Source organism: Poecile atricapillus, chromosome 8 (genome assembly GCF_030490865.1).
Source record: "Poecile atricapillus isolate bPoeAtr1 chromosome 8, bPoeAtr1.hap1, whole genome shotgun sequence".
Classification (NCBI taxonomy): domain Eukaryota; kingdom Metazoa; phylum Chordata; class Aves; order Passeriformes; family Paridae; genus Poecile; species Poecile atricapillus.
Genome location: NC_081256.1, coordinates 7,446,476 through 7,460,293, shown reverse-complemented (window position 1 = coordinate 7,460,293; position 13,818 = coordinate 7,446,476). Strand labels below are relative to the sequence as shown.

Sequence of the window (13,818 nt, the reverse complement as noted above, 5' to 3'; positions counted from 1 at the left end):
TTGTTGTATGGGCAGCCCCAGGATTACAGTCCAGTGAATCCAGTCCCAGATCCAAGAGGGAGGAAACCAGGATAGGTTGTAAGAGGTTTGGAACCTGTTTCTATTGACGTGGAACATCTCTGTGTCCAAAGGAACACAAGGAATGGTTCAGTCTCTGTGCTATTAAAAATGCTTGAGAGGGCTCAGCCTTGGAGTTCCTTTGGGAGGCCTCTCCACAGGTTTCAGAGCCCTCAAGGGAACTGCATCTCTGTTTCTGCCTCATTATTTCTGCATATTCAATGTCAGTAGCCAGGACAAATGCCCTTGTCCCTGCTTTACAGCGAGGAGGGATTTTGCTTCCTGTGGTTTTTCAGCTTCAGATGCTGTCCCTTCCCTGGCAGGGCAGGGAGCTGCCGGACAAAGTCGCGGGTGGTCCAGGGTGCAGCGGAGTCAGGAGCTGCTGCTGGAGGTCTGGCTCAGGCCTGGGCTTGGCCGGAAGGGCAAGATTTCCTGCAGGGAAGGTGTTACCTGTGGTGTCCAGCTGCTCTTGTGCCCGTGGTGTCCTCTGTGTTTATTTTAGGTGTCCAGGTCACAGCACAGCCAGCCCCTCTGGGAGGAGCACTTGGGTTGTTCTGGAAAGAGAACACACCCAGCATTTGTCTGCTGAACCCCTCCCTTTGAATTGCAGGACTGTGAGGACGAGTGGTGCTGGATTTCTGTCCTTTAGAGTGGTTTATGTTCAGGGATATTTCACAGAACGTCCTGTCCAATAAACCCTTTGCTCCTTCCCTCAGTGACTTGGAGGTGTTGCTTTTTAGTGCCAGTTCCTCTGGAGTTCATAACAGTGGTGATTGCTCAGACTCTCCCTTGCCATCCATTCCTCCTTCAAGATGAATAAAAATGATGTTCATGAATGCTGCCAACAAATGAGAACAGTTCCTGAGCTGCTTATATGTCTGCTCTCTCTCATCCTAACAGCATGCAGAAAAGTAAATCTATAATCTTATCAGGAGTCTTGGAAATCCTTTGTCAGTTCTTAGTCATAACAAATATGAAACCAGATGAGCTTTCCATGGTAGTTTGTCCAACCTTCTGGCTCCCTGCTTTCCTGCAGCCCACAAAAAAGGATTTTGAGGCGAGAAATATTCAAATTCTGCTTGTTTGTTGCTTTTTTTATTACACATGACTTGAAGTCAATGGGCTTTAGAAGTGCAGTGTTTTTCACATGAAGTTATTTCCTGACTGATGGTTGTTCAGACCTGGTAGTTTGTCCCTTAGAAGTTCTTCTGTACTTAATAAAAGCACTGGATATTGGTACAAGCCAGAAAGACCCTTGTCACCTTCCACCTGGCTGTAGTCTCCAGTTTGTCAGGGTTGGTGTCCCACAGGAGAATGGGACAGTGGGGTAAGGTGGTGTCTGGCTTGGAAATGGAGATGGTTGTGCCTCACCTGTGTCACAGCCCAGTTGTTGATGTGCAGTAACAGTGGTGGTGGTTCTCAGCAGCATTTTGTTTACCTCTGTACTGACTGGTTTGGTGTTTCTTTGGTGTTTTATCAGGTGATGATTGTATACAAAACAAATGTTTGCTGTTAAAAATTAAGGTTTTGGTTCTTTCTGGTAACTCCACTAAGGACGAGAAGCAAAGTAAGTTTTCTTACCTACATCTTTCGGATCCTGTAGGAGGTTCTTTCCCTGACTGAGTTCTCTTAATTAATTATTTTTTGCTTTATTCTTCCTTTCTTCAGAACAAAAGGAATATCAGATGAGACCTCATGTGCTTTTGGTACTGACAGTTATGCAAGTAGCATTTGTTTCCTTATTTCTGTGTTGCAGTAGTTGTAGTGCTGAGTCTCAAACCTTGAAACTCTTACCTGGGACTACAGGTAACAGCAGAGGGAGCCTTTGGTTAGGGAAAAGAAAAGAAAACCAGTTAAATGAAATGTAAAAAAGCCACAAAACCTTTGTTGTGTTGTCTCTGTAAGACACTTGTCAGTCTGTGCAGTAGTCAATCATCTGTTCTTACCAGCAAGAACAGTCCAAAGTCTATCTGAGAGTAAACTTTGGAGTCTTTTCATTTAACAGGAGCAAGACTTAATCTGTACATAAAATGTGCTTTCAGGATCTTTAAAATCTCACCAAAAAGCAGGAAAGGGTGGGTGAAAACCAGTGTGGTTTTGTGCTTAGCTCAGTGCTGGAGCAGAGGAGTTACCTGGTGTGTTAAAAAACACTGTTGCACCTACTTGCAGTTTTGACATTCCTATTTCCCTGTTTTGCACAACAAACTGTTTTTTGAAGCCCCAGATGTTTCTGTTAACAGCTTCTGTGTGAACTCGATTTCTCCTGGTTTATTTCTTCATCAGGTCATTTGGGGTGGTTTTGTGGGAGCTGCTCACGGGAGAGATTCCCTACAAGGATGTGGACTCTTCGGCCATCATTTGGGGAGTGGGCAGCAACAGCCTCCACCTTCCCGTCCCTTCCACCTGCCCAGATGGCTTCAAAATCCTCATGAAGCAAACCTGGTAAGAGCCTGCACCCCATAGAGCATAAACCTAGGGCTGGCTCCCAGCAAAACCCATGATAGTCAGGGTGGGAATATGGAGCCCAGAGCAGAGGGCTCTTAGATACTCTCACACTTGTCCTGAGAACAAGTTTTAACATTTTGGATTCTGCTTCCTTGTGGCAGCAGGCCTGGACCCCAGGACATCTTCAGGAGCCTTCACGGAGGGTGTTGGTTTGCTGTAACAAAGTAGGGGATAAAAAGTGGCTCTGTGGAAAGAGGAAAAGAGCTGGAATGAAAGTAGGGGTAAAATTCCTTGAGGCTGCATCCAGAGTGAAGGAATCTGATTTTTTCACTCAGAAAAATGCTTGTAAGCAACTGTCTGTTGGACTGGACAAAGAGAAAAACGACCTTTCTGTCTGGAGCACAGATTTTCCAGGTTCAGATATGGAAAATGCTTTCAGCTTCCTCTGTGTACCAGATTAGAGTTGAAATTCTTTGTCTTGGGTTTCACATTGATGCTTGGTTTTTGTAATTACGTCTTGACACAGGAAAGGATCTTCCAGCATTTTCCCACTCCGTGGGTTTACCAGCCATCCTCCTCATGGCACTAAGGGGACAACAGGCCAGAGCACATGTGGATGTTTCCCAGTGGCTGTTTACCCTGAGCTGCAGCAGGCGGGCTGTGGCAGCTTGTGCAGCTCGGTACAACAGAGCACCTGCAAACACTTGTATCCCCACCTAGTGGAAGGAGGTAGTTGGCAGGGGAGAGTGAGCTCAAGAAGCTGCTCTTGCTCTCTGCAAGGTGGATTCAGTCCTGAAACTCAAGTGCTGGTCCTTTTTCTCAAAAATCCAAACGTTTCTGTATTTTTCTGCGATCTTTGGGGCTGTTCAGTGCATTGCAGTACTCAGGCATGTGCTGTGTGACAACTCAAACCTTTAGTGCTTCGAAGCACCCTGAGTGCAAGTTTTCATTTCTACTAGAGCTAGTCTTCCCATTACAAAATTTGGAAATTGATGGGACAACAGACCAAAGTATGTTTCTTCTTGACAAGCAAGTTAGGATAGAAACTGACACCGTTGCCATCTTTCACCTTGTAGTTACGTTTTCTGGTCTTAAACATTTTGCACCTCTTTTGTTTCTTCAGAGTGGGTCATCACAAACAGCTTCTAGCACAATTAAATTGTATTCAGCAAAAGAGAAAACGAGAAAAGCTCCTTTGCTCTAACCTGTCAGCTGCTTGGTTCATAGAATAGGATCTAGTGAAACCTTTCAGAAGGGCAGGAGAGGCTGGCAGTGCCCATCCCTCACCCAGAGGGGCAGGAGAAGCTGGCAGTGCCCATCCCTCACCTCACCCTGGCTGTTTCTGTTTCGTTTCAGGCAGAGCAAGCCCCGGAACCGCCCGTCCTTCCGGCAGACACTGATGCACTTGGACATCGCCTCCGCTGATGTGCTGGCTACTCCTCAGGAAACCTACTTCAAATCCCAGGTAACTGGGGAAAGGCTGTAGCCTGTGAGTGCTGGAATTAGCTACAAGGATTCGATTTTGGAGGGTGCATCGAGTAGAGAAAATCTGGATCCATGATTTCAGTTTGATTCTTGGGGAAGAGCAACCTGATGGATTATTTGAAAATGTTTTACCCAAACTTTTCCTAGCTGAGACTTCTGCTGCAGGAACCAGGGCTTCAAGGGGCAAATAGAGTATCACTCTAGACAGGCATCATCATGGAGCTTTCAAAATTATGAGTCTTTCTACTTATTTTCACCACCAAAATGAAAGAACATGTTCTCTTAGGACAAGAAGAGCTCTAGGAATTAAAAAAATTATTTCTTAGAAAATGCAGATATATTTTAAATTCTCTGTTTGGAGCACAAAATTGTAAATACCATTTGAAAATGCTGGCACTACATGTGCTGCAGTGTTGTTACCCACAATAATTCAGCTAACAAAAATACATTCTCAACCCAAAGCTGTAATTTTCTGCAGACATGAAGAACATTGCCCAAGAGTTTTTCTATGGTGCACCTACAGATCCCAATTCTTTGTAAATAGCTAAAAGTAAATTGCTTTCCTAGGCTGAATGGAGAGAAGAAGTGAAGAAACATTTTGAGAAAATTAAAAGTGAAGGAACTTGTATCCACCGGCTGGATGAAGAATTGATTCGCCGTCGAAGAGAAGAGCTGAGGTCTGGTCACAGTCTTCTGTGTTTACGGTTCACTTTTCCCATCCAGCCTTCCCTTCCCAGCTAAATGAGCCCTCAGCTTCTCCTCACAGGGCTTCCTGCTCTAGCCCCTGACACTTTTTATTCTCCTCTTGTACTGAGGTTCCCAAAACAGGACCCAGTATTCCTGGTGGTATAAATTTGGGCAGCCAAAATTCTTGTGAACCCAGAAACCAAAATTCCCATGGGCATGGCCTAGGCCATGAGCACTGCTCGGCCGATGGGAAGCTGGAGAGAAGCAGTGAGAACTGTCGCTGTTCTTGGGCAGTCTCAACAGTTTGCTCCAGACAAGGTGGCAGAGGCTTGTGTGTTTCCCAGGGAATATTTGTGCCTGAGAGTTAGTGTTTGTGATACCTGCACTGAAGCAGATACATTCATCTCCGTGGGAAATCCATCCTGGGGTTGGCTGTGAGCTTTCTCTGCCCTGATACTTTCTTTGGGTTAGTTATTCCAGAGGAGTGAACATGCTTCATATGAACAGCCCACTGAAATGCATTTTGAACATTAAACCAATTTAAAAATGAAAGCAGAAGATTTATTTAAAGAAGGGAAAGTGTTTCCTCTGGTGATACAGATTTGCAAATACAGTTGACAGAGAAACATAAAACTCTAGGAAGCAGTTCTGTATCAAACCAATTACCTTGGCTGGGTAATTTGATGCAGTGGTTGTTCAGTGTTCCCTGTCTCCAGGGAGCTTTGGGTGGCCATGTCGTTCAGCTGGAGCTGTGGGGACACCCTGCTGATAATGAAATACAGACACATGACTTTCCTGTTTCTGTAGAGGCTGGTTTAGCCCCTTCTCTGTGCAAACAGGCTGATCAGGGCTTAGCCAGAGGGCTTCTGGGTGTGTGTGAGGCATTTGCAGCTCTTATAGGGAGGAGTGTTGCCACTCTTTCAGGGCTGTTGAACACTTTCTAAACCATTTATTGCTGTGTCAGGCTCTCATCAATCATCATTCACTGTTAGCTGTATCTGGGATTCTGTGCGGTACAGCTGACAAATTTGACTTTCAAAAGGCCTTTTCCTAAAGCACCTGTACTTTTTCTTTCTCTTCTCTTGGTCCATCGAAGTCAGACTGGAATAAAGCCTTTTCTGCCTTTCAGACATGCATTAGATATCCGTGAGCACTACGAGAGGAAGCTGGAGCGAGCCAATAACCTGTACATGGAGCTCAGTGCTATCATGCTGCAGCTGGAGGTGCGGGAGAAGGAGCTCATCAAGTACGTGTCTGGGATTGGTGATATGCATGTGTCAGTTTGCACACTGCAGAGCACAAACAGTGCTTCATTGCTAAACTGGATAGTGGCACTTGTAGATTTAGTGTCCCCTGACAAACTACAAAGGTTAGGGAATTGCTGTTGAGCAGGGAGAGAGGTCCCTTCAGAGTGAATTCCTGCAGACCACTGTCAGTGGTTACTGACTTGGAGAAAGGCACCTTCCCATTTGGTGCTGGCATCCTTTGGCCCATGTGTGAAGGGAATGGCAGTGCTGCTCCTGGACTGTTTGCCAGGGCCTTGTCCCTGCTGCATGATGGCTGCAGAAGGAATTTAGAAGTGTCTGTGTCCTTTCCCAGCAGAGCAGTCGGGCATGCAGCGTGTTCCCTGCAGAGCCAGTTCCTGTCCAGTGAGAGCAGCAGGTGGAGAGACAAACAATTGATGTGGTTTTCTTTTTTTGTCTTTCCCTGATGTTTCAGGAGGGAACAAGCGGTGGAAAAGAAATACCCTGGGACTTACAAACGCCACCCAGTCAGACCAATAATCCACCCCAACACAGTGGAGAAGTTGATGAAGAGGAAAGGGGTCTCCCATAAACCAGGCAGCCAGACCAAACGGTGAGAAGTAACAACCCAGTCCTGTGCCAGAGCCAGTGGTAGATCCCCACTGGGCAGTTCCTTCCCTTTGAGCCTGCTGAAATGCAGGGTACAAAGGGGTTTCACACTTGAGCCTGGTCTGATCCTCAGAACCATAATTGTTTAATTATCTTAAGGTGAAAGGGATGAATTCTGCCATCCCTACCACCTGGGCAGCTCTCTGGAACTACAGAATCACGGGATGTGTTGGTTGAATGAATGAATTGTTGGTCCATGTGATTTTTGAGCAGATGATGGTGCTTGGACAGGAGGTATCTCTTGTGTTTTCTCAAATTCCTAACTGTCCAAGATCATCCTTTACTTGTATGGGAATAAGCAGGGCAAGGGATTGTGGAAATCAGGCAGGCCTCGGGAAGGATGGATTCATTGTTGAGGAATTAATTTGGGATTTGAGATTTGGGAATTCATGCTGTCCTTTCAGTTATTTCTCTTTTGCATGACTTTGAGATAGGGAGATTATTTTTTTTTCTCGAGGAGTTGTCTTAGTCTTTACATTTTTGGGGATTTCCAGGAGTTAGTTCTGATTACCAGTGAATAATCACTTCTGAATTAATATCCCCACATGGCTCTTAGATGAGCAGCCTGATCACCACCATTGTACATGCACAGAGTGAGAGCCATGCTCTGCCTCAAGGTCCTGGGAGGGAGCTATTTTGGGAGAGAACATCAAAATAAGAGCGGAAAAAGAGAGCGTGTGACAGCTCTTGGAAAAAGCAGCAAGATGGGAGTGTAGAGCAGGGTGGGCTGAGTGGAAAGGGCATTGAGTGGAGAGAATCACAGGGACCAAAATGCAGGAGTCAAGCGGCTGAAGGGGAGGGCAGCCTGTAGATTTTAGGAAGCAAGAGAGTGTGCTTTTGGCTCCAGCTGCTTCATCCTGGCTCTGTGCTGGTGTCACTTCTTCATTTGGTGGCTTGACATGTAACTTCTTCTCCCTGTCACCCAGGCCAGATCTGCTGAAGTCAGAGGGCATACCCAGCACAGAAGCAGCATCCAATGGCTCCCCAGTCTCAGGAAGTCCCAAGATGTCAACCCCGAGTGGTAAAAGCCGGTACCGCAGCAAGCCCCGGCACCGCCGGGGGAACAGCAAAGGCAGCTACAATGAATTTGCAGGGATCTTGAAGAACCAGCCAGCGCAAGACGATGCCCCCCAGCCTGGCCCTCCCCACCCTCCCCACACCCCCGGAGTGCCACAGCAGCCCGGCCACGGGCCCCACGGGCAGCACTCGCGGCTGCACGCCCACGGGCAGGACATCGCCACCTGCGCCAACAACCTGCGGTACTTCGGCCCTGCGGCCGCGCTGCGCAGCCCCCTCAGCAACCACGCCCAGCGCCGCATGTCCGGCTCCAGCCCCGACCTCATCTCCACCGCCATGGAGGCCGACTGCCGCCGCGGCCTGGACAGCAAGGACAGCACGGCCGAGCGCTGGGAGTGCTGCCAGGCCGATGCCTACGACCCCTGCCTGCAGTGCAGGGATGAGGACAGCGGCCAGGCACAGATGGCGTCTGTGGAACCAGGGGGGAGCCGCCCCCAGTCCCCGGCATCCGCGTCCCTCTACGAGAGTGCACAGTTCATGGAGGAGCTGGAGGAGCAGGGCACGGCGGCGTCCGCCCTGGGCACTCCCCAGCACTTGGCTTCCTCAGGGCTGCCCTGCAAAGCAAGATCCCTCCAAAAGGTAAGGATAGAGCACTGGGCTTTGAAGATGTGGTTTTGGTAGGGCCTGGTTCTGTTACGTGCAGTTTTGCATTGGTTTGAATTGCAACTTGTTCTGCTGAATTTTTGATGTTGAAACAGTCTCAAAATGCTTTCAAGCCTTTCTCCAAAGGAAGGGACAAATGCATTATTTAAATTGTTCTGTAATATTGCGTGAGAGTTTCTTTGAGAATCTGTGGTGCTGCTGTGTCTCAGGGCAAAGATTCAACATTTGCCATGGTCTTGAGGACATCCCTTTTGCTGCACTTGCCGGAAATTGTTCCCCTACACTGAAAGTCATAGCTCTCCTGAATTTTGTGAAGATTTTGCAAGAGTAAAAACAAGGTTATGGCACAGTTGTACAGAAGCAGCTCTTTGTTCCTCCTGCTTCCATCCAGGTGGTGAGAGAAGTAAGAACCAGTCTGAGTTTAAAGAGCATGAAAACCGGGCCTGGCTGGAAAAGTCAAGGAGAATAGCATAATTACCAGACCAAGAGTGTGGTTTGGCCCCAGCATTAAGGCAGTAGGACCTTGTAAAACAACGGGATGGGATAAGATAAAGGCTTAATCTGAACAAGGGGCTCACAGGTTGGATAGGATAGAAGGAGGCTGTAAAAAAACAACAGTGTGGGGGTAGATTTGGATGGGAAAAGGAAAATAAAAGGCTCTGTGCTCACTGAGGTATGAAACAAATCCCAAGTTCTCCTAGCTAGTGAAACCCGTTGGCAAAGGCTGTGTCATCCTCCATCCTGCTCTATTGATGGGCTGTGGTAGAAGAGGGTAAACCCAAGAGCACCAAATCTGCTCCATAATTTATGTGGCTTTCTATGTGATGCTAATTACTTTATTTGCTTCAATGAGAATCTGGAACGTTCTGTACTCCATACCTGCTAAAATACTCCAGTGTATTTCCTAGTCAGTCATGCCAGATTTGGGAATAGCAGCCTTGAGGCTGCCTGAAACAACCCCCTGGTAGACAATATCTGAGTCAGCATTCCTGACACATAGGCTATTTTCTGGTCTAGATTCTTGCAGCCTGTAGATTTTTGCAGTGTTTTGCAGTGACTTTGTCCTGGAGGACCAAGGGTCAGCCGTGTTTGAACTTCCCCAGACATGACACCTTTTTGTCCTTGTTTTCTGCCAGAGCGGGGATGAGTCGTCAGAAGAGGAGGAGGGCGAAGTTGACAGTGAAGTGGAGTTTCCTCGTAGACAAAGGTAAAAGGTGAATTCACTCTAATCTCTCTTTGGTGGGACAAAACTGAGAATTCTCATAGCAGCTGCATACCAGCACTGAAACTGGTGAAGGTGCTGGCAAGAGAACAGAATTCTGTGTGTCCCATCCACCCTCAGCTGATCCCTCATGTCCACTTGCTGTTCCAGCCCATCCTGAGATGTTCTCTCTGGCACAGCTTTCCTGCTGCCGGCTGTTTGCACTTGATAACATTATTCTGCCTCTATAAATGAGCTGCTGCATCTGTTTCACCAGGATCAGACTTGATGGATATGGGAACCCTTTGTGGGCTACTCCCAGTGTTGTTTATTAATTGTTACTACAGTGGGGAAAACTCCACCCCAGCACCTTTGTAGCTGAATTCAGATAAGATTGCAGAGCTAAGTGACAACAGCAGATCAAATTTGATGGTGCTGCCTGTAAAATAAGACTTAGGGGGGGAGTGTTCCTACTAAAGCCTGGGGAACAGCAGGATTTGCAGTCCTGTGCTCAGGAAAGACATCATGGACTTGGTGCTGTAGCTCCATGAAAGTGGCTGCTTGAAGTGCAGGAGTGATCCAGTAGGCAAACAGGTTGAAGGTTTTATTCAAAGGAGCAGAGAAGAAAATAAAGTCTTGTCTCCTGTTGTGTGCATCCACAGCACACCTGAAGTTTAAATCCTAATGCCCCCTTCATTGCCTCAGCTCAAAAACCACAGTAAAGTTTGGAAAGGTACTGACAAGTGTGACAAGAGTAGTTAGGGATGGTTTCTGTAGAAGAAGAGATTAAACATGTGAAATGTTTCTCTAGCAGGAGGAGAGGCAACACCAGAGGTGCATGAAATTCTAATTTATGTGGAGAAAATAGACAAGGAATGATTCTTCACATTCATGTTAGGGACAGCCAGTGAAGCAAATGGGACTTTAAAATGAACAAAAAGGAAGTGCTTTTTCCATCCAGAACATTTTCAGATGTGGAGCTCATTGTCAAGGTGTGCTGTGGAAATCAGACCATGAAGAGCTGTAAGTGCAGAATTTCTGGAGTGTGGATCCATCTGCAACTGTTAGCATTGTCTTCTGGGTTTGAGCTTCTGCTTGGAAGTCAGATCTGCTGAATGGTTCAAGCCAGGAAGAGATGCCAGGAGAAAGCAGGCTTTGTCTGTATACCCTGTTCTCATACTTCTGCCAGATTAAACCTTCCTCTCTGGGGTTGCAGGCAGAATGCTGGGCTGGATGTGTTATGTGACTCATACAGTTCCTGTGTGATGTTGTTTCCTCCGTGATTTACTGACTTGGAAGAATAGGAGGACAAATTGCCTGTTTCATGTGATGCCCAGTTGTGGGTCTCCTGGCATGTTCCCTCAACTGATGTGTTGCCTCATTGGTGTTGAATTCTGGCACAAGGCCATTTCCATGGCCAAGTAACCATGAGCTTATTTCTTGAGTGGATGGTCTTAAACCCTGCCTGGCTTTTGAGATGGCTGCCAGGTGATGCAGGTGGGTTAGCTTGAACTCACAGAATCACTGGGTTGGAAGAGACCTTTAAGATCATGGAGTCCAACTCATGCCCTAACACCTCAACTAAACCATGGCACTGAGTGCCACATCCAGTCTTTTTTTAAACACATCCAGGGATGACGACTCTACCACCTCCCTGGGCAGATAATTCCAGTACTTTATCAATCTTTCCATATAAACCTTTTTCCTAACATCCAACCTAAATTTCCCTTGTGTCCTCTTGTTCTGTCAGTTGCTGCCTGCAGAAAGAGACCAACCCCACCTGACTATAAACACCTTTCAAGGAGCTGTAGAGTGATAAGGTCACCTCTCAGTCTCCTTTTCTCCAGGCTAAACAACCCCATCTCCCTCAGTTGCTCCTCACAGGGCTCGTGTTCCAAGCCCCTCACCAGCCTCGTTGCCTCCTCTGGATGCACTCAAGCATCTCAACGTCCTTCTTAAACTGAGGGTCCAAAACTGGACACAGCACTCCAGGTGTGGCCTCACCAGTGCTGAGTACATGGAAAGAATGACCTCCCTGCTCCTGTTGGCCACACTACTCCTGATCCAGGCCAGGGGCCATTGGCCTTCTTGGCACTGCTGGCTCATGTTCAGCAGGCTGTCACCAGTACCCCCAGGTCCCTTTCTGCCTGGGCACTGTCCAGCCACACCGTCCCCAGCCTATAACGTTGCAGGGGGTTATTGTGGCCAAAATTCAGGACTTGGCACCTGGACTTATTAAACTTCATCCTATTGGACTCCGCCCATCCATCCAACTGTTCCAGGTCTCTTTGCAGAGCCCTCCTACCTTCCAACATATTGACACACACTCTCAGCCTAGTGTCATCCACAAATTTGCTAATGATAGACTCAATACCCTCATCCATGTCATAAATAAAAATAATAAACAGAACTCCACAGTACAGCCTTGCTTTCCTTTAGGAAAATGAACTGTCAAAGAAAATATGCTCCAGGGCAGATCAACTAATATGGACATATCAGACAGGGCCAAATAAGAACAGATTAATTTAAAGATGCAGGTCTTGAACTGAATCATTCAGAAGGGGTAGAATTATGTAGCTCTGGGATGTGAAAGGCACTCCACAAGGCCTGGTGTAGCAGAGCAGTGAACACAGCATCCAGGAAGTTCCCTGTGGCTGTCATCCAAGATGAACACTGAACTTCTCTCCTCATTTGCAGACCCCACCGCTGCATCAGTAGCTGCCAGTCCTACTCGACCTTCAGCTCTGAGAACTTCTCCGTGTCGGATGGAGAGGAGGGGAACACAAGCGACCACTCGAACAGCCCGGATGAGCTGGCCACCAAGCTGGAGGATGAGCTGGCTGAGAAGCTGGAGGACATGTTGTCCCAGACTCCAGAGATCCCCATTGAAATCTCCACGCAGTCAGATGGGCTTTCGGACAAAGAATGTGCTGTGCGGAGGGTCAAGACTCAGATGTCTCTGGGCAAACTTTGTGCAGATGAACACAGCTGTGAGGTGAGTTGGTTATCCCCTTGTCCTTCCACTCAGTGGAAAAGAACTACATAAATGTTATGGAAAAGAATCCAAGGGCCACAAAGTTGGAACGCTGCCTAGAAAATGCTGTGGTAGGTGTACTATGGCAAAGCAACTGCTGCAATACCCCATCTTCCTCCTGCTTGGCAAAAGCATGGCTGGGGGAGAGTAGCACAAACAAAGCTGAACATAATGTGCTCTTCCAGATGAGTGTGATCTTGGGAGGCCATCAGATTTGCAGTTGCATTAAGTGGGATAAAAATAGATAATGAAATGGAGTGGATATAAGCTGCCTCAGACATATCCATCAGCAGCCTTGCTGACAAAGCTGGGATGACTTTCTTCCTTTCTCTGCCTTTCAAGTGTTCAGGAGGGGTAGGGCAGAGCCTGCTGCATGATCTCCTCATAACCCTGTGTTTAAGAGTGCTCTGACCAACTATTTCTATGCTGTCCCCTCTCTTAGGGGAGACAAGTGACCTTTGGTAGGGCAGTTGTGTGCTGTGCCTCTCCCATGTGTTCCACTTACCTCCTCTGCAGGTGGTGACCTTTGCCTGGCTGCTGTGACAGACTGGGATGTGTGGGTGATGTGCAGTACAGGAATGGTGCTCAAATCTCCCCCTTTCCTTTTGTCTTGCAGAACCCACCACAGTTTGGAGAATCAGACTGTGACTCTTCTGAAGGGGAGTGTTCTGATGCCACAGTCAGGACCAATAAGCCCTGCAGCTCTGCTACTTGGTAATACAGATTTCCCCCAAAGCTTCCTGGTACTGGCATTTTGATTTCCCTGAGATTCCACTTCATTCCCCTTCATCACACTTTACAGGAAGAGAAGATGCTTCTCCTTCCCACCCCAGAAGTGATTTGCAATAACCCGAATCTCTGGAAAATGTCCAAATGAAATTAATTCTCTTTGAGCATTTCAATCAAGAATGGCAGGGATGTATTTTATTGAATAATCTAGTTACTGTAACATGGATATTTATTTTTTTGACATTTTAACACTTTTTACTGTAAAGAGTGGATTGTATTTATAGACACACAGACTCGTTGCAAAAAAAAAAAAGTTCAGAAAGCAAGCACACTACGGAGAAACATCCTGGGAGTCCTGCCTGGACAGCTTTGTGTACAGACGCGGGGGATTCTCTTGCTGCTTGCACAGGGGACCAGGCCTCGTGGCCCTGAAGATTGGAGAACAGATAAGAAAACTAAACCACTCAGTCTTATCACATGAGGAAAAGCAGAAAAAGACCTGACTGTAGAGTCACCTGTGAACAAAGTGTTTTCAGTATAACCAGCTGGGTCATTTTTAATCAGAAGGTGGACATGTTCCTGGAGAA

At 47.1% G+C, this 13,818-nt stretch overlaps 1 protein-coding gene across 6 annotated transcripts in view; it reads left to right on the top strand.

Annotated features, from left to right (window-relative positions):
- MAP3K13 (mitogen-activated protein kinase kinase kinase 13) overlaps positions 1-13,818 on the top strand; it is a 72,478-nt gene that overhangs the window by 54,993 nt on the left and 3,667 nt on the right. For 4 of the 6 annotated variants that reach the window (XM_058843809.1, XM_058843811.1, XM_058843810.1 and 1 more), the window contains 9 exons: positions 2,341-2,499; positions 3,859-3,967; positions 4,555-4,664; positions 5,804-5,920; positions 6,394-6,531; positions 7,514-8,243; positions 9,404-9,474; positions 12,166-12,463; positions 13,119-13,216. In XM_058843809.1, the coding sequence (XP_058699792.1) occupies positions 2,341-2,499; positions 3,859-3,967; positions 4,555-4,664; positions 5,804-5,920; positions 6,394-6,531; positions 7,514-8,243; positions 9,404-9,474; positions 12,166-12,463; positions 13,119-13,216 (1,830 nt within the window). Of the gene's footprint in view, positions 1-2,340; positions 2,500-3,858; positions 3,968-4,554; positions 4,665-5,803; positions 5,921-6,393; positions 6,532-7,513; positions 8,244-9,403; positions 9,475-12,165; positions 12,464-13,118; positions 13,604-13,818 lie in introns of those variants that run through there. The other 2 variants (XM_058843813.1, XM_058843814.1) reach the window with 2 other exon arrangements.